Genomic DNA, 23,310 nt, shown 5'->3' with positions numbered 1-23,310 from the left:
CGAGCGAGCAAGTGAGTGAGTGAGTGAGTGGTAGGTAGGTGTAAGTGTACCTAGTGACGACGTTAATAAGAGCGAGCGTTTCGGACCGTTTATTACGTTTATTATGCCTCCTCGACTCCAACGGCGTCGGGGGCGGGCGTAGATCTCTCCTCCCCTCCCTTTGCGCTGCGACAAGGAAACTGGACTGAACCTTACATAACAATGTTAAAGCAACAGTAGCCATCACAGTGACGAAAGCCAATAAACGGAGCGTCTCGGCGCTGCGGGGGAACCTGGAAGACTGACCTACACACTGTCCAATACGGTACGCCCTGTTCGCTCTGTTCAATACGCTGCCGGGATCTTTTTTTGGTGTGCCAGCAGTGCTGTAGGGCGCTGTCGGGCGCTACAGCACTGTACCGAGTAGTGCAGGGCCTGGACTGCAACATAAAAAGAGTGGCCGATCCCTGAATCATGACGGAACTGACGTCACGCCACAATCCTCGCACCTCCTTCCCAATCCAATCCAGTCCAGTCCAGTCCAGTCTACAGCAAGATTCAGCCAGCCCGCCCGCTCTCCTCTGTATCCCAACGAGTCGTGCTCCTCCTACCAGCGACAGCAATCCGCCATATTGTTTGATTCAGGTTTCCCGTCTTCCGTGTCTTAATAGTCTAGAGTCTAGAATCTTCATCTTCTTCATTCGCTATTCCTTCATCCATCACCTCGAATCAATATACTATCGTTGTTACCATCAAGCCACGACTCGAGCTCCATCACCGGCTGCCTCTATGCGCCAACCACGACCATCCGTCCATTTGGCCGCTCTCGATATACGATACGATTCATAGCCGATAGACAATAGAGGACAGACGATAGCTCAGCATGGCAGGAGACGAGAGGGCTCAGTCGGACGCAGACGATGGCCCGGCTGATACGCAATTGAGCAAGTCCAACACCCGGCCGAGCCTGCCGGGCGACGCCGACGGCCCCAGGTCGCTGGATCACGTACTGCACGTTGACACCGGGACCGCGCCGCCCATCACCAACCCAAAGCGAGCCCAGAGCATGCCCAACACAGCCGACACCACCGCGCACACTGGCGACCATGGCTCACCACAATCCCCGTTGCGAATAGCCCCCGTCCAGGCAAGTAAAACCGCCGGGATAGCACCACACAAGAATGTACGAGCAAGCGAGGAATTCGATAGGCGATTCGATGGGCCCTTCGGTCGACCGAGCTTGGCCATGGAGCGGAGGAGGTCGTCAATCACTCCAGCAAGCCCTATAAGACAAGGCGTTGTGTCACCGATTGGCCAGCCGGAGCGAGAGAAGCTGGACGACCAGGCAGCGGGGAGCGAAGGCGAGTCGTCGGGACGGGTAATACAGCCCATCTTTGAGCCAGAGCCTCCACCGCTCAATTATACGCTTCGGACGCGCAAGATCGCCATCTTGCTCTTCTGGACCGTCATCGTCTTCGACTCTGTCGCCATGCCCATCGCCCTATACTTCGGCTTGTGGTATGGCGTCGGGCCGGGGACCAACACGCCAACCGAAGAGAAGGAGAAACTGTCGGCCAACACTGTCTTTTCAATCGTCACCGCTGCCATCGGCGGCGCCAGCATCATCGAGTACTTCCTTCGCTTCTGGCGGCTGTGGAGGAAGAACAGCACCTGCCGTGTGATCGGGGCTCGCCGGTGGTACCTGGATTGGTTTCACTGGAACTTCTCGCTCGCATGGATCATTGTCATGATCGAGCTGATTGTGTAAGTGGATGGATTCAATGGCCCTGATGGAAATAAGCTTTGTTTGTCGCTAATCAACAACCCCTGCAGAGGATCCGTACCCGAGCACCCACCAATCCGTCTACTCTCCATGCCTCTAGCAACCATGCTGTACACATTCGGCACGGAGCTCCTCATTGTCGATATATGTCGATATTTCCAAGTACCCGCCCCGTGTCGAATTTCGTCGATTCCAAAGGGAGCGCAATTGCGGCCTGGTATATATAGTCTGATTGAGGATATTTGCTCGGTTGATGGCTCGGGCGGCACAGCTTTCCGAGAAGCCTTTGACCGCCGCTACGAAGCCAGCCACATATTCCGTGCCATGCTAAGGCGCCTAGGCGTCTTTTGGGCTGTCGGCGCAGAGGGCACAGCAGTGGTCTGTACAATCTTGATTTTCACTATCGGCAAGGACGCCGCGTACGTTGTTGGCTGGTCTGTGCCATTCATCTGGGCAGGCATCTGGACGCCCCTCACGTTCTGGTATGTGAAGAGGGAACTGAAAAAGGAGAGGATCGTGTGGGCGGAGGAGGTTGCTAGGAAAACCCAGGCATAGACTTCATTGTTAGCGCTATAACACTTGACGAAGACTCGACATAGACTAGTCGAAATGAATTCCATTGTGTACAATCATACGACAAATGGACCATGTAATCATTGATAACTTGCTTCGACTGGTCATGTGTCCGGTATTGAACATGAAGAGGCCAGGTAGAGTTGGCCTTTCAGTTGTGTTCCCCTTCTCCTTAACTTGAGAGATCCTCAGACAGCATACAATGTGACAGCAAACACGTCTAAATACGAGATATATGGAGCGCATCCCACGACTTGCTGTAGCGTGTTAGCGGTACAGTATCATGTTAATCACGACTTCTGCTCCAATAGCCACCTCATGCCCTTGACGGTATCTTCAACGAACTGCCTGCTCTTCTCCAAAAGCGGGAAATTGGTCCAGAAATAATGTCCCACGCCAGGATAGAGATCCAGCCGCGTCTTAACCCCTGCTTCCTCTCGAAGCACCCTCTCGTAGATGAGACCCTCGTCTCGCAAGGGATCCAGCCCACAGACCTGGAAATACGCCGGCGGAAGCCCAGTATGGCCATTCTCCTTTTCTCTGTACAGCCAAGGAACAATCAAAGGGCTGTGAAAGTCAACGAGGGACATCCACACGCCCCGCGGTTCCTCGGCAGGAAGCACGAGGACCGGATCGAGAGACGGCGTCACCGCTGGGTGGCTTAGGTACTCGGCTTGGTACTCCTCCGGCATGTCTTCTCTATTCATGAGGACTGTGATGGCCGGCACGCAGAGATACTGCCCTGTTAGTGGCGGGGAGAGCTTTTCGTCTCTGGCGATGTGCGCGAGGACCGCGCTGATGTTGCCTCCGGCCGAACCTCCTCCGACAACGAAGCCTAAAGTCGGGTCCGCCCCAAGGGATGCGGCGTTGCTTGCAGCCTTAGGATAAGTTAGTCTAGCATACCTAGAAAATCGGCATGAATTAGCACTTGCCCATTGGAGTGCATCCCAGGAGTCATTGATATGTGTTGGCCACTGGTTCTCAGGGTAGAGCCTAGGCTCATCAGCAATATATCAGCTATTTTACCATAATCACATACCTATAGTCGACATTGACGCATACAGCCCCTAGCTCACGACTAAACAATCTAGCATTCACCTCCTCGTCCGTCAGGTCGCCCATCGCCCACCCGCCCTCGTGATACAGGACAATCAACGGGCTCCCGCCAGCTGGGGTCCGGACGGGCGTATAAATCCGCACGGTGATCTCCGCACCATCTCGGACCGTGATCTTCCTATCTTCTTCACGTACGTCCTCTGGAATTGGCCCGGGAACGTATCGCAGATGATGCCGCTCCCTGAGCCGGGCAGCGCGATGGTCCCGGACGGCGAAGAAATCATCTCTCCCATAGTATGGGTCTGAAGGCTGCGGATCACGCAGCGGGTGTTTTGTGATTTCCTGTTCTTCCTGTGAGCCGAGGCATCCGCTGCCAGGAAATTTGAAGTGTCAATCGACCTCACTGAACTTGGGGTCCATCACCCCGCTTGAGAGAAGCTCTTCACGAGTACGCGGAGCCATGCTGGTGGTACAACGGTCTTTGTATGTCAGCTTTGTGTTTCGGAGTTTGCTGATGTCGGGTTTTGGACAGTTGGTGGGCGAGAGCGAAGTAAAGCTATATACCTATACCAAGTCTCACCTCCGACTTCCTCGGGTGATCCTGAAGGGGGTGCGAGGCGATCGGCCGACGTCGATCTTTGTCAGCACTCAATATGCCATCTTTCACCTCGTAGCTGCACGAACAAATCAACTCAAGTATTTCAGTCTCTCAGGCTTGCCAATCATTCAAATCGACTTTAGTGCTTAGAAGCGACGTATCGCATTGCGTAGAAGATCCATATACGGGTCGATAATTCTTCAAGGGCCTGTCATGATGGACGCTGTACAAAGCACGAGGATGTTTGCGGCCGCTTCGATGGGACCTACCCATGCTCAGTACGTCAAATAATGACAACATGTTGCATTCATCGCTTGATAGTGAGAGTTTATCATCACTAGTTCGATAATGTCAATTGATAACGTACTCATTGCCCTGAACAGAGCGCCCAGATATCCGACGGTTTAAGCTTACGCTTCATCGAACAGGGATTCCCTTGATCCCGATAATGTATGCCATTGCGAGTGAAATAGAATGAACACATCAAACGGAGGTGACTTCAATTGTTACAGGCTAATCCTATCATATTGTGTATCAAAATATCGCAAACATTATATGCCATCGTTCACCTTGAACTCGAACTCCCACAACTCAAGATGTAGGTCGCCTCAGACCAAGCGAGTCCAAAAATGGTCGATCACTGGCAGCGACAAGATACGCTGGAGTTTCTGAGTCATTGATATGCTGGATCTTCGACCACGCCGGCACGGCAAATGTGTCCTTGGTCGTCCAGCTGAAAGTGTAATCTTTGCCTGAAGGCGGGGATATGATCGTACGGCCCTTGCCTTCATAACAGTGATAAATAAATGAAGCACTCTCCTGAACTGGCTCTGTAGTATAACCAGCGTCGATACGCTCTGCTTGCATTGTTAGTGTGGTTGACAGCGGCCGGCCATCTTTGAGCGTGTAGTGGTAGACTGCATGAGGAGTGCCCTTTTCATTCAGCTCGGCTTCCACTGGTGCCCAAGGTTGTCGCCACTCTGTCGAATCACAAAGTCTACATACTGTTATAAGCTGTTTCAATATCTGCGAAGCTTTTTAGAGATGACTCACTTGCTAGGGTATCGACTTTCGCTGTACCCCTCGGCGAAGTGCACCGGGGCATATGTGAAAAGCGGCAGATTAAGGACATCTAGCCAGATAACGGGCGACGAGCTCTCGTTGCCGTGGTCGTGCCAATGCCAGGTTGGCGTGACTACTACGTCTCCTCGCTGCAGCGGCATCTTCTTTCCTTCAACTGCGGTAAATCCATTGCCCTCGATGATGAACCGCGCAGCGTAAGCAATATGCCGGTGCGCTGGTGCAGTCTCCCCGGGATTGACTAGCTGAAGTCCCGCGTATATTGTGTCAGTTGTATGAGGTGCTTCTGTTTCATGGTTAGTTCAGCTCATTCCCGTAAAGACGGTCCAAGCAAATAGCCATAAGAATTTCCTTGGCATCTCATTTCTTAGAAGAAGTACCTACTCATTGTCGGGTTGACAAGCATTAATACCCTCCTCTCAGCTTTCTCGGCAGGAACAAGCTCTCCAGCTTTCTTGAGATGAGGCAGTGCTTCATTGTACTTCCACATGTGTGGCTTTGCAATTGGGTTCGGGAGTGCCGGGACCATGACATCCATTTTCGACCACAGAGGCTCCAAGTGTTGTGATGGAAGATTATCAAGAAGCTCATCCATCGCGCCTTGTTCGCGATCGGGTACGGGGAGAGAACCCATTCTGAAAATATTATCTATGAAGTCGAAGGGGGTTCAAGCGATGTCCCCAAATCGATTGTTAGTTTCTATATCTTCAACGACGTAGCTCGGTTGTCGTGCCTGGTTTTATTCTTGAGATTGCGGGGAAGGTGTCCGCCACCGTGATCATACCACTATAGCCCAATGATGTATTTACTTAGAGACTGCATTAATTAGCTTTGGGGGTTGCTGAGGATCATCAGCCCATAGCATAGCGACCTGCGCTGGGCATCCCGATTTCTCGGAACGGTCTTCGGAACGACCTCTCATTGGTCAGCCTGGGATGCTTCCGAATTTGTGGTACACCAAACGCCAACCACTATACCCCGGCAGACTGAACTGCATTTACTATAAGCAAATCAACTTTATTATTGCTGTAGTTCTGATTAAACATACACAAGTCACTCTAGGTATTTGACTACAATCCATAATCCACGTGCATCATCATGTCTTGGACACGCCTCATCCGCTTTGTCGACGATGATGATAAAGAGAAGTTTGGGGAGCCCTGCATAGAAAATGAACGCGAACTTGATGAGCTTCTATCTCAAAATAAGCTTTGGGCTATTGAGTTGAAGGGCGACAGTCCGGTGTCCATCGTTGAACGAGGGGATAAGGTGCACGTGAAAGCTCTACGAGACCTTGTAAAGCCATCCGACGTGCCGATCGTCAGATGTATTGGTCTCAACTACGTCAAGCACAGTAAGCTGCTCATCTTTCTAGTTTGAAATGATATTCAAGTATTTGACTAACATGACCTTAAAGTTCAGGAGGGCGGGCGGACACCGCCTCCTTACCCGTCGGTGTTTATCAAGCCATCGACTTCGGTGGCCGGCTATCGTGAAGATGTTCCGATCCCAAAGATCGCGCAGGACGGGACCTTGGACTATGAAGGCGAGCTGGTATGGAACTCTCCCTCTGCGATCATTCATTGCATGAGACTCACCGTAAACATAGGCGTTGATCATCGGCAAACCCGCCAAGAATGTCTCAAAGGAGGATGCCCTAAGCTACGTGGCCGGCTATTGTGTAGGAAATGACGTGTCCGCTCGAGCCTGGCAGCGGGATCCAAAGAAAGCAGGGGGCGTACCGCAGTGGTGCTTCGCCAAGGGCTTCGACAAATTTGCGCCTCTAAGTCCGATGTTGGTCTCACCTCAAGTAGTTGGAGCGGCCGATGATTTGCTTCTACAAACATTCGTGAATGGTGAAGAGCGACAAAACACATCCACGGGCGACTTGCTTTTCGGTGTTAAGGAAATTGTCAGTTTTTGTAGTCAGGGCACTACACTTGAAGCAGGATCTGTGATTTTGACAGGCACGCCGTCAGGTGTCGCGATGGGCATGAAGGAGCCGAAGTATCTCAATGACGGCGATGTAGTTGAGGTAAAGATAAGCAGTCTTGGCAGTATCAAAAACAAAATGGCTTTTGAATGAGATAAGACTCGGTCCTAGCCTTGTTTCAAAAAACAAAAAAAAGCTCCAGTAGTTGTACTATATATTATAATAGAGTACATAAGTTACCATTCATCATGGCTCGTTGAGAAGCTCCCATGCATGCATATTTAGAAACGAAAGGTCGTTAGCATCAAATGTAAGGCCTGGGAGATTCAGATCTGGGAACATCGTAAAATCCTCGAAGGGTTGAGGAACTGGCTGCGTTGTGTCTGCATTTGGTTGCAATCCATCAGCCATTGTTGATCCTGACACCCTTTGAGCGCCACTCCCTTGCACGCCCTGGAGTATCTGAGATGATAGGATGTTCAACGCCGCGAGACAGCGACGTGGAGATTGACCGAATTGCTCGTGTGCTTCTAGCACTGTCATGGCTTCCCCCAAGGATTTGTTGATATCGGCCAAAGGGAACACATCCGGCCTGAGTTTGGCCACAATGAGAATAGTTGCTGCAGAATAGACGTAGTAAACCCTATACCACCAGGCAGGGAGCAGGCCGACCGTTCCGTCCTGCCGCTGGAAGGTTGCCAGGACGGAAATCATACTCTGTGCAACAGTCGCACAAAGTGAAGCACACTGCTGTGCAATGCGATCTCTAAGTCTTTCGGGAAGTTGCGACAATCCTGGAGGCTCATGCTCCAGACAGAATTTGAAAAGTGTTGGCCTTAACAGAAGAATACGGGCTTGAAGAAATCTAAACAGACATCCATGTGAGCTCGAGCGATATTCAAAATCAGGGGGCAATATACCGAATGTGTAGTATCACGACTTGGCGCTGATTTACCTCGTTTCTACCCTCGCTGAAGGCCCCAAACTTCAGATAGCTAGGCAGAGTGAGCTCCCAGTCTACAAGTGAATCATCAAGCCTCATGACTGAGTCTAAGCTATTCTCATCACTCATCGTATTGACATCGTCATCGTAGTGCTTGTCAAGTAAACGAGTATTGTTCGAAGAATAGAAGGCTAGGAGGGTAAGATGAATGATTTCATATAATTCCACAGACTTGACGAAAAATGCAGTTTTAGCCAGGCTATTATTGCCAACCCAATCGGAATCCTGTACTGGATCAGGTAAATAAAATGGCAGAGGGACGGCTAGGGCAACGCGGTTTGTTATCATTGATGGTCGTCCATGGGTAACAGACACCATACTTTTGAGAGTCAGAAATTGAAAACATTATGCATGTGGGTAAGGAAACTTACCGATCCATCAGAACACATCCGTGCCAAAGCCTCCTGAGAAGTTCTCGCTTCTGAGGACTGGGAGCATTTGCAGACGTTTCAGGAAGATGCAGGCCTAGGCTTTGCGCAGTTCTAATCGCGGAACCAACCACCATCCATGTTTGGTGTGGATTGTTGGTACTTTGGAGGTACTGACTCATCAGCAAGAGACATTGCACCAATTCCGTAGATCCGCTCGCCCAAATGCTTAAGTGTAGAAGCTCTTGAGCCCTTTGGAAGTACGAATTGCTTGACTCATCCCTTTTCTCCGGCCTTAGAGACTCCAAGAGCTGAGTCGACAGTGCGAGGATGATGTTTAGTGTAGTCACGAACACACGCTCATCAGCACCGATAGAAGCTCCCGAGAATAAGTCGTGATAGGACTTATCCCATTGGTCTCGGTCGAGAAAAGGATATAAAGGATCCACGTAAAACCAATACACGTCCATGAGATTGTCTGCTTGTCTTCGAGGAGGTAACACATAATCAGGGCTTTCCGAGACTCTGATCGTCTTCGGAAAGGAGCTGTTGGGTGATGTAGTGATAGTGTTCATGTACGAAACTTTTGGGCTACGTGATCTCCCTAACCGAGCATCGATGGCAGCCTTAATTTGCTTAGTGAAGGAGCCGGCACTACTACTACCGAAGTATTGGTCGGTATTGATGCCCTCTTCAATTACTGCAGTCATGGAGTCAATTACGGAGGGTGCAGCATCCCTATCCGCGGTCGGACTTGCGTTATTCACCGCCAGCTCACTTTCTGCAATGATTCGAGGAGATGTGACAGAACGGGCCTGAGAGGAAGTCAATCTCGGCAACAGTAACCTCTGTTGAGAATCGTTCTCCGTTCTTGTCAGTGGAGACCCACGGTCCCTGTCGTGTGTAACACGCAGAGGTGGACCACGACTCGATATAATTGGTCCTTCTAGCCGTTTCGTGGTCTTTTCAAGCCCATTCTGACCATATTTGCAAGTATCTCTTGTCGTAGGTTTCTTAAGACAGTTGCCACATACTGTAGCGAAGTTATTATAGATTACATAAACCAGCTTCTGCAGTTGTTCGACCACGATGTTGCGAGAAGCCAGAGGTTAGGTGCGAAGTGCCAACATACCTGGTCGCGCCCCATCACATTTGACCTTCCTCGCGCGGCATGTATCGCATGCTACGTCTATCTTGATGCGCTTCCGTCGATGCTCCCGAACGGCAGCAGGTGCGTTCGGCTCCGACATGCCCAGCCACCGACCAGCCAACTCGGACGTGCGTTCTGTCCCCGCTCCGGACTGGCTCGCGGCTTTGCCGGATCGGAGCAACTCGGTAGACCGCACTGAGCCGGTACCGAGATAACTCGGAGATAGGTGATAGACACAACTTCGGCTTGATGGCCAATTGAGAACCGCGAAGATATTGAAGCCAGGGTTACAACCTCTCTTCCGAAAACCTCGAGATGATGCGTTCCGAACCTCCCTCCACTAGGCTAGCATATTCCGAGACATGACTCGCTTCCGAAGTATGGGGTAATTTTTGGCCTATCAGATGGGACGTAAAACAAACAAACGCCAAAAACTCCACTTTATGTCCGAAGTATGTTAGACGACGTGCTACCTCACGTATTTCGTGTTTCCTCCCATTGAGATGCTCCTTCCAGAGATCCCATCCAATTTGGCCTATTCTTGACGAATATCTCGGAGGTCGGCTTTAGCTCTTCAAGTCTACTTTAAAACATGAGTTAGTCATCGATATCCAAGGTGACGTTCTGTATTCGCTTTGACGCCAGTCAAACCAGAAGTGAATTTGATGGTACCCTTGTTTGAGGAGACTGGTCCTGATCAACATGTATGAGCCCGCTGCATTTGCGGGGATTGTCCACAGGGTGACTCCACAAGTCCGACAGAATGATTTCTGTTTAGGTAGACCACTTGATGTGTCATTGAGTGTGAACTCGGACAGCGAGTTCGCTTTCGCTGAGATGACGACGTCCTTGCTGGCGAACTTGGCGATCTATGATTGAGATGAGAATGGATCAATGCAATAGTTTCATGAAATTCCAGTCCTTACAACTTGGTTTGGTCCACCAGCTCCTTTGCTGCAATGTTCGCAAAAACAGGAAAAAACCGCTATCGGCTCTGAGCTGATTGTCAGCGTCACATTTGCGCATAAGCACGCCCCTTGGTAAGGCGAGGGCATCATCGTTGAACAAGATGTGGACCAAGACTTAAATTGTGCTCTCTGACTTGTTTGAAGGTAAGTATAGAAAGTATATTGTGTACCTATGTATCTCTGTTGTATCTGCTCTTGGGCTCGGGAGCGGAGCCCCGGAAACCCGCCATGATGCTGACAGGTAGCCATTACATCACTGCATTACACCAGTTTACTATTTTTGTGGATCATAGTTCATTTACACAGCTTGTTCCCTATCATACTATCTTGCAGCCCCTATTTGCAGACGCTGCTTGGGAGGAATAGCATACAGCAAGTAAGTGTCTTGTCTTTTTTGAGATTTTGTTTACGACTTAAGGCAGAAGCCTTGATTGAGTAATATACCAAGACTGAATCAATCTACAAGCCAAAAGACAGCCGCTCGTCGATTGTGATAGGGATAGTCTGGAGAATGTCCGCGGCCGATGTTCCAAAGTAAAGCTTGTATTGACCAGCTTCGGCAGTCCAACCATGTGACTTTTCGTCAAAGTAAGCAAGATCCCGAAGCCTGACAGGCAGCTGCACAACCTGTCTCTCCCCAGGAGATAATCTGACTTTCTGGAAAGCAACAAGCACCTTGAGGGGATGATCAACTGAAGTATCAGTTTTGCCAGCGTAGACTTGGAGGACCATACCGCCTGGTTGTCTGCCAGTGTTTTGAATTGTTGCTGCAACTGTATAGCCGTCTTTCGAATGTTCGGTGATCTTCGCTCCCTCAACCTCGAAGTCTGTGTATGAAAGGCCATAACCAAATGGGAAATTCACTTTATCCCTTGTAAGGCGGTCGTAATGGCGGTATCCAATGAACACACCTTCCGCGTATTGTACTTTCAGCTGCCCTTGAACGTAATCTCCAGGGAAATTTCCGTATGCTGGTGCATCCTCGAGACGCTTGGGGAAAGTAACCGGGAGATGTCCCTCCGGATTCAGTGCTCCTGTTAGAACATCGGCAATGGCATTGCCGCACTCTTGCCCCGGGAACCAAGTTTGCAACAGTGCTGGCACCTCTTCAAGCCAGGGCATGGCAACAGCAACGCCGGTAGAGTTGACCACGATAGTGTTTCGGTTGGCTTTCGCGACTGCTGTGATAAGACTATCTTGACTTCCTTGTCGTGGTAGATGGAATGAGTCTTGGTCGCGCCCTTCGGTTTCCCACTGGGGGTCATGGCCAGTAAATACAATGGCCAAGTCTGCATCCTTGGCCACACGAACTGCCTCGCCTTCGAGGTCTGCATCATGGATTGATGCAAGCGAAAACCCCATTCGAACACCGCTCCTGCCTTCTAGAATTTTCGAGCCGACATTAGTTGGTGGGATAGTGCGAATCCGGATTCGATATGTGGTGCCGGCTGTGAAAGCATATGTGAACTCCTCTTCCGTCATGGCTCCAAAGAGAGCTCCCATCGGATCTGTGCAATTTCCCTCCTGCTCGAAAATTTTGTCGTCATTGATGAAGACTTGTGTCGAACCTATTCCAGAGCATGCTATATAGTGATTTCCCGTCTCGGCTGGAGTAAAGTCTCCGACAATTTCTAATATTTTCCATAGCGATTCCTGTGATCCAAGCGGGGAGTAAGCCGAGAGTGCAAAGCCGTGCAGGGTGGAATCTGGTGTATCGGGGGAGTTCACATCATACAATATGCGTGTGAACCCATTTTCCCCATCTAGACCAATGACCGACCCGGAAGTTCCATCCTTGCTGATCGGAGGGAGTAGGCGTGCCTTATCCACGCCCTTTGCGTAAGTGAATTCAACACTGTCGCCAAGGGCAGAATTCAATGCATCCCAGGGAGTCACCTTGTAGTGCGCATTCACGCCCGCGCTACCGCCACCATGAGCCAGCGCGTCTTTTGCAAGTCCTACCAGCGCGATCTTTTTGCCATTGACTTTATCCTTTGTGAGCGGCAGGATCGCGCCCTCGTTCTTGAGCAGCACGATACCCCTGGAGCCAGCATCTCGAATGAGCTTTCGATGCTCAGGCTTATCAATCGCACGCTCAGTCGTCGACGCTGTCTTGCCGAAAGCGTTGAGCTTTTCCAGAAATTCTAGGACACCCCGCGCTCTGTCGTCGATCACCGATTCAGAGACCTCACCTGCTTTGATTGCCTCAAGAACTGCATCGACTTTACGCACCCGAGGTGGACCGGGCATCTCCAAATCAAGACCTGCTTTGAGGCCCCCTGCAAGGGAGTTTGTGCCGCCCCAGTCACTCATCACGAGGCCCTTCCAGCCCCATTCTCCACGCAAGACCTCTGCTAATAGCCACTCATGAGAATCGCAGTGTGTGCCATTCACTTTATTATAGGCGGTCATGAGTGCCCAAGGCTTGGCTTCCTTAACGGCTATCTCAAACGGGCGGAGATAGATTTCGCGAAGTGCACGCTCACTGATAGTTTCGTCAACGGACATTCTCGCAGTCTCCTGCTCGTTGGCGACGAAGTGCTTGATAGTTGCTGCTACACCCATGCTTTGCACGCCTTGAATCACTTGAGATGCAAGCCTCCCGGACAACAATGGATCTTCGCTAAAGCTCTCAAAGTTGCGTCCGCCAAGAGGGTGACGGTGAATACATGTCGTGGGCGCAAGAAGGCAACTGGCACCTTTGCTGCGAGCTTCCTCAGCCAGTGCTTGTCCGACTTGTCTCGCAATCTCGGGGTCAAAGGTTGCGGCTACACTGCAGGCTGCTGGAAAACAGGCAGCCCTCGTGTTGCCCTCGAAATCAGCACCACGTACTCCATTTGGGCCATCAGTTGTCTGCGAGCGATTAGTCTCCTACGAAGTTTTGCATTAACAGGCGAGAAAATTGAGCAGACCTTTATGCTTGGAACATTCTTGTCGGGTATTGCGACGGTTTCCCAAAATGTCTCACCAGCAAGTAAAGATATCTAACATGAACAGCATTGAGTCAGTTAAGAAAACAGAATCCGGGGCACACTCTGCTGCTAACCTTCTCCTCCAAAGTCAGCGATTTGAGGATTGAATCGATATCGACTTTTGTGGTCATCCTGAAAATGCTGCATACGATGCAGGGCTTCTATGTAGGATCTTTGTGAAGATATTCAGCTTTTCGCAGACTGAAAACGGCGCGTCTATTGGTATCGAAAGGCTACGAGGCGTGTAAGTTAGAGGGGAAGGGCGGAGGGGAGTCGGAGGACGAGCAAAGGCGCTAAAATGACGGGGAGTGTCGGCTAGGCCGTGGATTCGCTGCCGAAGAATTAGTGGGCAACTTTCCGTTCCGAAGTCTATTTAGTGCGAGTTGGTCATCCGAGCTGTGGATCGGCCACCATGAGGTACTTCTTGACCATACTTTACTAGACCAAAAGGTATCAAGTGGTATTACTCTAGTTCAGGCAAAGTGGAGTGAACAATATGTCGTTCTCTGGGGAGACCTCCGCAAAAAATGGATGGGCGCTTAGAAATAAAGGTAGGTCAGCATTAGCCCTGGAGGTGGGTATACTCTAAAGATGTAAGTTTACTGAGATGAGACTTGTGGTAATTGTGAATTCTGCAGTGCGATGTGTGCAACAAGTAGCTATGTGGGAGATGTGAGATTTTGCCCAAGTGTTTCAGTTCATAATCAGAATGGTTGTGTGGACGCTGGCGTATAGTCTCCCATCTCAGAAGCCGAAAGCCTCAAGAATCTGTGCTGCTCTCCAAGTCGCAAACAACTTTCCATAGCTCTTCTAGAGAGATCCTCTTAGAGGGGTTAGTGATGAGGCACTGAAAAATAACCTTCTGGAGCGTCTCAGGAGTCGTAGTTGTGAGCTGATTTGAGAAAAGATGGTCGTGGTTTACCCAGCCACATGTCCTGTATATCTCGAGCATAGACACCCCTTCCGAGACGAGGTACATGGTCCGACCAATTGAGTACACTTCGGAGGCCACTACGCGATCCAGTTCCCAGTTCTGGGGGATTCCAACTGCAGTTACATCTGTCCGTGCGGCATGATCCTTTAGGTAGATTTGAACCTCAGGACTTGCCGTGGCAGATGTAGCAAAGGCTTGCGCAAAATCTGTCAAAACAATGTTCTCATCCTCATCGACAAGAAGATTGTCAGGTTTGATATCGCCGTGCCAATTTCTATTGCTTTCCAAAAACCTGACCGCGGCAACGAGTTGTTTAAACCACTTTGACAGAAGCTTGGCAGTCAGGTCTCCTCTCTTGTGCAGCGTTTGAGCGTACGTATCGAGGTTGCCATTGCAATAATATTGCATCAAAAATCCACATATCCGATGGTCTGTCTCGGAGACAGTGATAAGCGCTGACGGTGGCGGGATAATGCTGGGGTGACGTCCCGGAATAGCGAGTAGATTGCGAATTTCCTGGTAGTCGTAGCCGACCCGTGTGGGGTAGATCGGCCCCTTGGCAACATACTCGCGGCCATTATGTGCTACATGTCGTGTATTCGGTAAGAAGAAAGATCCTGCCTTCACGACCGTTTGCAAACGTGTTGATGGGACTAATTGCGGGATGGGCATATCCCCAAATATGGCTGAAGCTGGCTCCAACGCCCTTAGGAGGAGATAGTCCACTTCTTCGGCGACATGCAATCCAAGACGAGACGACCACACGCGAATGTTTGCAGCAAATCGCGGAGCATGTGTTCCGTACTTTCTCCAACACAGAGTCAGGATCTTGTCAATTGCAAGATTGGTCCAACTCCCCTTAGCGACCTTACCGTCTTTGGCGTACGAATTGATTAAACGGCTCTCGAAACTTTCAGGCCCATATCTCTCTGGTTCAACTATGGCGTTGATGAAGACAGAGTCAATGATCTTCAGGTGCAAAACGAGTCTCCGGGGCTCGTTATGAAGAATAGCTGAGACAAAGGTCCATAGCTCCTCGCTAGTCTGAGTAGCACCGGCCATCTTACTGGTTATTCGTACGCGTCAAGACGCAAGGCAAGCCGCATTCCCCTGTACAGTTTGGCGGTGAGATGGTATCATACAATCGACACCAGATGTGAAATGCGATTCCTCTTCTGTAGCCCAGTCAGGCATCAATTCTCGCGGCCGAGTCCAGGCTCCGCAGCAAGCGCAGGCCCGCTGTTTAGTTCGCGGTATCTCCTCCAATAGAGCTGGTCGGATTACTCACTTCTTCTTTTTTCAGCTTTCTGCATAGAATAATCCGAACCTCGACCAATAGAGAATTATGTCAAACACGTGGGGGTTTATGCAATAACGTTGACCTGGAATGGTTGTAAAACTTTGGGGTAGGATCCAAAGACATACCAGCAGTCACCAAGAAAGAGGAAGCGAATTCAGTCGTTTATAGAACGCAACTCGACTTCTTCAATCATTTATATTCTCGGGCGACTCGGTCAGACTTTCGGATTGCCCACCCATAAGATATGTGATACATTCGCGAGTGAAATGGGTTGCAAGACTGCAACTTACGGAGGGCAATTATTTGAACTTCCAGTATCATTCAACAAACTTGTGACCTTGACTGCTCAAGCTTTCAACTAATAGAACAAACTGCTTCAACAGGTAACCTTCTTTCAATTCCCTCTCTATATACGATTACAGCATTGCTCATTTTCTTATTCCTACTCAGTCGTACAACAGAGGCAAAGCTTCTTGTTCAATTCGAAGTAGTTGAATTCATGGGTGATTCTGGCTTGCAGTCAGTCCTAGAGGTGATCACACCCAAAGGTGTACCCTTCTTCAGACGATATGCACGGTGACATGAAAGATGACATGCTGGAATCGGCACCAAATGTCATAGGAACATCTTATGTACACTTGAGACTACAGGGTCACCCACAGGCCATTCGTGCCGGATAAGAACTTGAGACTTCCAATCGAGAAATCATGGAATTCTTTGTAATAAGGGAATAGTTTAGTCTCGGAACCACGAATAAGCCGCTTGCAATGCGCTGTTACACAACGGATCACCACGCAGCCGACATTCTGGCAGCCAAAGACGCCTGGCAAGTGAAATCCATGCACTTGTAATACAAGTGATTGGCTAGCAACAGAACCATATTGTGAGATTGGGCAGCCTCCTCGTCGAGATACTCGAGTTTGCGACTCACTTTGAACCGATAATTGCGATGACTTCAACAGCTGATGAGCAACAATACTAGGTTACTGTGGATAACTTACTGTAGGGCTCGGGCACTCCCGCCGCTAAAACACGCAAACAACGCTAATCACCACCCTCCAGCTGTCGATTGCTTGAACCAGTGGGTTTACCAGCGTGGGCTGTTCTGTACTGTACCAGATCAACTCAAGTGAGAGCCAAAATTCTCATCCCTACGACGATGCATCGGAATCTCGGGATCAAAATGCTGGCCATTGCAAACTCCGGAATCAGCCTCACTCTCATGCGTGATCATGTTCACAGCTGGCCAATGCTATCGCTTCTTTACTGAGGGTACGAGCATGCTCTGCGTGTCTTGAGATGAGGTCTTGGAGCTGATGTCAGCGCCCCTGCGGCCCCAGGTATATATGCTTTGAAGGGCGCGCAAGTTACATGTTTGAGGAAGGGCAAGATTCATCTGAGAAGGCATTTTTCTTCAGTCGGAAAATGCATCCATCCATCAAATCTAGTCCGGACCTCTGGGATGAGGCCTCCCGAGAATATGATTCAGACATTGGCGCCCGCGCATTGAAAGGAGCGCATGAGCTGGTCGCAGCAGCTCTTAGCCAAAGACCATTGTCACAAGATTCAAAGGTGCTGGATGTAGGCACCGGAGCTGGCAATATTCCTTTGGCAATCAGGGAGTTGCACCCGAGTGTCTCGATCGTTGCGATTGACAGCTCTCCAGGAATGGTGGACATTCTAGCACAAAGGAATATCGCCAATATTGTAACGGGAGTTTCAGATGCGAGGAGTCTTGACCGCATATTAGTGCCAGAGGATACATTCACGCATGCGTTTTGCGCTTTGGTCCTTCAGTTTGTCGGTGACAGACAAGCGGAGGTGCTGTCAGAAATATTTCGCTCGCTACAGCCCGGCGGGGTGGTCGCTATTTCGGTGTCAGATTACCTAGGCATCGTTGAACCGATGCACAATGCCCGGAAGCTCGTTGACCCCAATTACTCGAGGGTGGAGCCATTTGATCATACTTGGCATACATCGAAACAACTCGATGAGGGTTTGAAGAAAGCAGGATTCACGAACGTTGACGCATATGAAGTCGTGACTGAGAATCGCGCCCCGAGCCCGGAAAGCATCATCAACTTTTGGGTCAATATGCGCAACCCTGGCCTGCGACCAGTTGTGGACGCATTTCCTGGCAACGAGACGACATTACGAGACGCGCTGGAAAGAGTGCTCAGAGGGTATGAAGAAGGATTTCGTCTTGAGAACCGGTACGCCATTGCGAATGCGAGAAAGCCGTCGTGACCAGAGACCGAAAGTGCATTTGGGCAACATTCGGGCGACGAGTGCTTTTCCTGAGGCAATTTGTGCATGGCATGTCTCGTCGAATGAGCTGTTGCACTGCAGCATCAATTGTCTTAACATGATGGTTATGTCCAATTAGGGATTCTGACACGAGATCTCGTCCTGTGCTGCATCTGTTTGTACTCAGACCATGCTGTGCGCTCCATTGTTTAATTCTCATATTTCGCCGACACTTTGCCTTCTCATGCTAAGCATCAAGGGTTTCAATCCTTCTCGTAACTTGTATTCGCACGTCGAAGGCTATGCGTATTGCCCGGTATTGTTTACATGGCGTCCGACAGGCCCGACATTCTGCGCGTGCTTGGCGATATTTTACTGGTGGCTGGACCTGGAATCCCAACCATCGCACAACGCACAACAGGCGGAGCCAGAGTCGCCGCGCAATCGATTGTCACGTTACGATCAGTAGTCGCGCATGCCCTCGTCGATCAGTCCCAAGGTTCTGGCTCGTGTCGGATACGAGATATTCTGGAAGGAATATTGTCGCTGTTGTGAGACTTCGGCGCAAAGAAGCACTGAAGAAAGGGGCGGTGTCTGCTGCACTGTTCCTGCATCTCAGGCGAACTTGGGCCGAGTGTGTAAGCAGAGTCGCCCAGTCGGCAACGGCACGGCTGCTCGGTTCAGCCGAGGCGACACAGAATACATGCAGAACAAAAATAGATCGCGTTGCGCACGATCAGCTCGATATAGGGCTAACGGTACGCCAGCAGACCGCAGCTACGGCACATTTGCCGTGTGTACAGTACAGGCTGAAACCCCGCTGTTCGGCACCTGGTGAGTTGTGCCAGGGTCTTTTCAAGGTCTGAAGTGACGTTAAGCCGTCATAGCTAACAGAGGAATACGAGGCCTTGGCACTTTGTGATCGCCGGCCAACGTCATATCACTGCCCTATGAGGCCTCGCGCTGGCGGGATTCGTTGGCTTCCTGACCATTCGCGTGGGGCAAACCCATTCTTGCCATTCCAATCCCCAAGCTTTCTGTTCGGACGCTTCGTGACGATGCCTGCTTGTGCCCGTGGACAGAAGTTTTCGTTAGCGAGGCGCGCCATGGAGAGGTTGGGCTTTATGTCTCCGGAATGGAAGGTATATTTAACCACCTCACCAGCCGTTCAAATCAGAACACACAAACATCACTCAACTTACCATTCATCCGCCCTTGACCCAGCCATTTAAGTCGGTCAATCATCCGCAGAAGATCTCCGCCGTCCCTGCACATCTTGCATGATCTTCCCTGCAGAGCCTCAGCTAGACGCATATCAAAGCAATCGCCAACTTCTGAAAACTCGACACAATGTACGCAATTCTCTCAGGTCTAATTGCAGCTGCCTCTCTAGCAACCGCCAGTCCCATCTTCCTGAACACTCGGGAAGATGGTAGCTGCTCCGATGTATCCTTCAAAGGTCTCGAGTGGACGGTCGAGGACTTCGACTACCATGCGTCATACATCTTCACCACCCCTGCTCACCAAAACTCATGGGGATATGTGAACTTCAACCTCTCAAACCCCGCATTCCCATATCTGGCTTCGTGTAGCGCAACGAGTAATCAGTTATCAGACTTCTTCTACGGCACAATGTGGTACAATTGCACACTGCCAGAAGAGGCACCGTACGGTGGCGAAGCCACCTTCGCCTTCAGCAGACCCTCTGGAAAGCTTGATATCAATCAGACGTGGACATGTGATGATCCGGATCCGCAGTACCCGTGAGTTTCATCCTCAGAATCACGAAACACAGCATGAATGCTAATTTTTTCTCAGTATTACCTTCCACGCAGCTGGTACTGTCAACCTGACCCTCGAATGTACCGACACAACGTGGCAGAACCCCAATTGGACAATTGGCCAGATCTACTCGGACAGAGAGGTCAAGTGTGCGCCGGTAACTGTTCCTGTCAAGCCTTATGAAATGACAGCAGTCGCATAGAACGCGCAAAAGATACATGTTGTTATGAATAGATGATACATAATAAATAATAGAATAATGACAATGTAGTCTAGAAAACCTTTCTTGATTATATCTAGGCCTGCTATGATTTGAGGTTGCAAGAGCGGGTTAAAAAAATAAAACTACAGTGAAGGTAACCAAGTGGCGAGTGTGATTCGATGATGTAGTGTCCACATATTCTTTCGAATAGTCTTTACGTGACATATAGCGCAGTGCGGGCTAGAACCTTTCCACAAGTAATAATCTTGCTGAGACTTGCTCCAAGTGTCTCGCTTTTGATCTACCTATTCACAGTTCAACAAAGAAACGCTCTAGAGCAAATACCATACAGCAGTTGCCCCAAACGCGAGACTCGCATATCTTGGATCTCTTGTCTCAAACGTATAATTGCAAGCTATAATGTATATTATTCGGATGTAACATTAATTTGTAAGGTTGAAGTTTGCACAACTCCTAGTTCTCGCATAGCACCCAATATAGGACTTCGTACGCTGGCAATACGATACAAGACCATCTTTATACCTTCAAATCGAGCAAGCCGTTGTCTTTGCTTGTAATTAGATCCTGGAATGAATGATGTTGCTCTTGCACAAGCGGAAGTACCGAATTTTCACGTTGAAAGTCATGCTCCCTCTCAGACTTTCCCTCATCGACCTTGTATATCTCGGGTCAAATTCGGAAATGAGAATGCCCCAATCGCCGCGGCGAGATGCAGGCTACAACATGACGTCAGGTCTACAGCCATTCTATCTCGACTTTAGGCAGGTCCAGACATTGCATAGAGCGCTACCAACCAAATTCCGGATCTGGAAGCCATTTGAAGTGAGGAAGCTTGCCTTGATGTGCCAAGCTAACTTAAAACTGCAAGTATGGCAAAGAGCAGGTCAAAAGACATGGTGTGACATGTTTGTCTGGGCATGCGGTAACAGTTCGTGCCGAGTCTGGAAGGTATGCCTTCTAGGACAATGATATTGAGACCGTAAGGTTGTATGAGCGCACCTTGATGGTCTCGTAAGAATGTTCATTTGCCCGTCTCGAGACTTCTGGAAGTCTTGAAAGAGGGGCGGGAGCAGCCGTACATGCTGCACATGAGTTCGCGAGGCAGCATCGAGGGTGTGCTGGCGAACAACTCCTTCCCCATTGCTCAGTCATGGATTGGCCCTTCCGTCGTGTAACGATACGTTTTGTTTCGTAGCTTCAGTATTGTTACACGCCTGATCCTCAACCGAATCCTGACTGTTCTATCTAGCTACTTAGAGACGTAACATGTCCGATGCATGATTAGATTAATGTTGGCATAGTAAGCTGTGGTCAATGCACTGTCATTCTTCATCTCACGCAGTCTAGTGTAAGTATGCGGCTGAGCACAATAGCAGCATCTAGGACTTCCGATGTGGGCGCCCAACTGTTCCGCGGTATAAGTCGGGCCTATATTGGCAGGACCAAAGACAGGATTGTCGGCAAAAGTTTACAAGGAGCGACTGCAGGTTTCGTTTCACTGCCAAGCCGTCCGTCGCCATCAGCAGGGCAAGGGCTTTTACATGTACACGTGAAAGCGTGATAAGTGAGATTTGATAAGCGTCGGGACTGTGTCCAGTCCTGATGAGGAAGGCCGAGATAGGAAGCACTGGGGGTTCGGCGCAGAGGTGCTGTGGTGGCCACGTCAACTGACTGTGAGTGAATCTTGGCAAATGCTACGCCGTGCCGTCCTTGAAACCTCATGCGCTGATCTCTTAATTAACATGATTACGCCAGAGGGTAACGTGCGTTCAAGCGATCTTGCGCTACGGAGAAATCAAATGATTGTCGATAACAACTGCAGCAATCAGAGATGTCAAAGTAGTAGTTTCTCAGGAGTCCCTGCATGGGCAGCAATCACTTTTCATTAGTATAGGGCTCTTCAATGAAGACTTTGGATATGACTGGATTTATACCTGATTTGCCCTGCTGATGCCCAGAAACTATTAGTACTATTGCCGTTGCGCAAGGCTCTTTACCCACACTGAACTCCCGTTACCCGCAGCGGGGCCAGCGCAGTGCCGACTGAGATCGCCGGCAGTTATGCTGGCTTTGCTGAATTCAGTTCTGGAACATTGTGCCTATCGAGATAGGCCTGCAGGTCGAAGCACTGGCCCCCTAATGTTATCCCTCGTCTACCTCTGGTTGGCTGTGAGAGCCTGCGCAAGACCATCTTGGCGCCAATAGTCTGCACACTCGATGCAACCCCTCGACGTCTTGGCACTTTGACATAACCTTCTCAATTCTGATAATGTTCCTTGAGCTTAGCACTGGGTAAGGTGTCACGAATTTTACTTTCAGGGAGTATATCAAATGTGCTCAAGCGATGGCGCCTTTTGCATCAATGCTGCTTGTACCTCAGTTTTCACATCCAGGTCTTGCTAGTGAGAGCTATTCACCAATGAGACAGGCCTTAAGCTAGGTGCTCATTCCTCACACTTACCTCAGTTCGGGAGGTACAGAAACAGTGAGACCGCATGCCTACATTGACCGCCTTATCTGATCTGTGACTTTCTTCCGATGACCTTATCAGGTGCAAAAACACTGCCTGCATGGTGATGAGAAGTCCAGCAGCATGCTTCTATCCATCCGGGTATAGACTCCCTTCAAGGAAGGTAGAACATGCCTCTTCTTGGCGTTAAGATTGAGTATGTAGATAAATAGAGGTTGATGTCCCCATAATGAATATAGAAACATCTCATCAGAAGAACAGAAAGCGCCTGGTCGATCTTGAAAATATCTCTGAAGATTTCAAGAATATATACTCCACCTTGATATACCATACCAAGCTTTCATCATGCATGTAATCTCTTTGATGAGCTTATTGCCCTTGGCACTGGCTGCTCCAGCATCAATTGCCGAGCCGGCACCGATTATCGAGCCTCGCGGGGCTACTATCATTCCCAGCAAGTATATCGTCAAGCTGAAGGAAGGCGTTAGCGAAGATGCACTCACGGCAACGATCGGCAAAATTGGCTCCGCTACTGCCGAGCACATTTACAAGGCCGGATCCTTTAAGGGCTTTGCCTCTAAGCTTGATGCCGCGACATTGGAGATTCTGCAAAATGATCCCCGAGTATGACATCCATATTCAACTTACAGAGAGTCGCTTTGCTCATTAGCGCAGGTTGAATATATCGAAAAAGATGCCATTTATACCATCAACACCTATGTCACGCAGACCGGCGCCCCTTGGGGCCTAGGACGCATCTCACACAGGGCTAAGGGAAGCACTTCATACGTGTACGACGATAGTGCCGGCGCTGGAACTTGTGCTTACGTGATCGATACTGGTATCTACACTGCTCACTCGGTAAGTCGCGGCACTATCGTCGTACACGTA

At 49.8% G+C, this 23,310-nt stretch overlaps 3 protein-coding genes across 3 annotated transcripts; 2 read left to right on the top strand and 1 right to left on the bottom strand.

Annotated features, from left to right (window-relative positions):
• Positions 1 to 862: 862 nt before the first annotated feature.
• On the top strand, positions 863 to 2,317 carry UCRPA7_2914 (hypothetical protein; the record flags this gene model as incomplete). Its single annotated transcript, XM_007915482.1, has 2 exons — positions 863 to 1,743; positions 1,813 to 2,317. The coding sequence occupies 2 exons, from the start codon at positions 863 to 865 to the stop codon at positions 2,315 to 2,317; spliced, it is 1,386 nt and encodes a 461-aa protein (XP_007913673.1).
• Positions 2,318 to 10,950: 8,633 nt separating this feature from the next.
• Positions 10,951 to 13,056, bottom strand: UCRPA7_2913 (putative thermostable beta-glucosidase b protein; the record flags this gene model as incomplete). Its single annotated transcript, XM_007915485.1, has 1 exon — positions 10,951 to 13,056. One exon carries the CDS (start codon positions 13,054 to 13,056, stop codon positions 10,951 to 10,953), a length of 2,106 nt encoding a protein of 701 aa, XP_007913676.1.
• A 6,238-nt stretch (positions 13,057 to 19,294) lies between these two features.
• Positions 19,295 to 19,928, top strand: UCRPA7_2912 (hypothetical protein; the record flags this gene model as incomplete). The annotated part of the gene is made up of 2 exons (XM_007915483.1): positions 19,295 to 19,707; positions 19,763 to 19,928. The coding sequence occupies 2 exons, from the start codon at positions 19,295 to 19,297 to the stop codon at positions 19,926 to 19,928; spliced, it is 579 nt and encodes a 192-aa protein (XP_007913674.1).
• Positions 19,929 to 23,310: the final 3,382 nt, after the last annotated feature.

This window comes from Phaeoacremonium minimum, assembly GCF_000392275.1.
Source record: "Phaeoacremonium minimum UCRPA7 unplaced genomic scaffold PA7_03_scaffold_219, whole genome shotgun sequence".
NCBI lineage: Eukaryota > Fungi > Ascomycota > Sordariomycetes > Togniniales > Togniniaceae > Phaeoacremonium > Phaeoacremonium minimum.
Note: the sequence above shows the minus strand (reverse complement) of the source record. Positions and strands in the feature narration are given on the sequence as shown.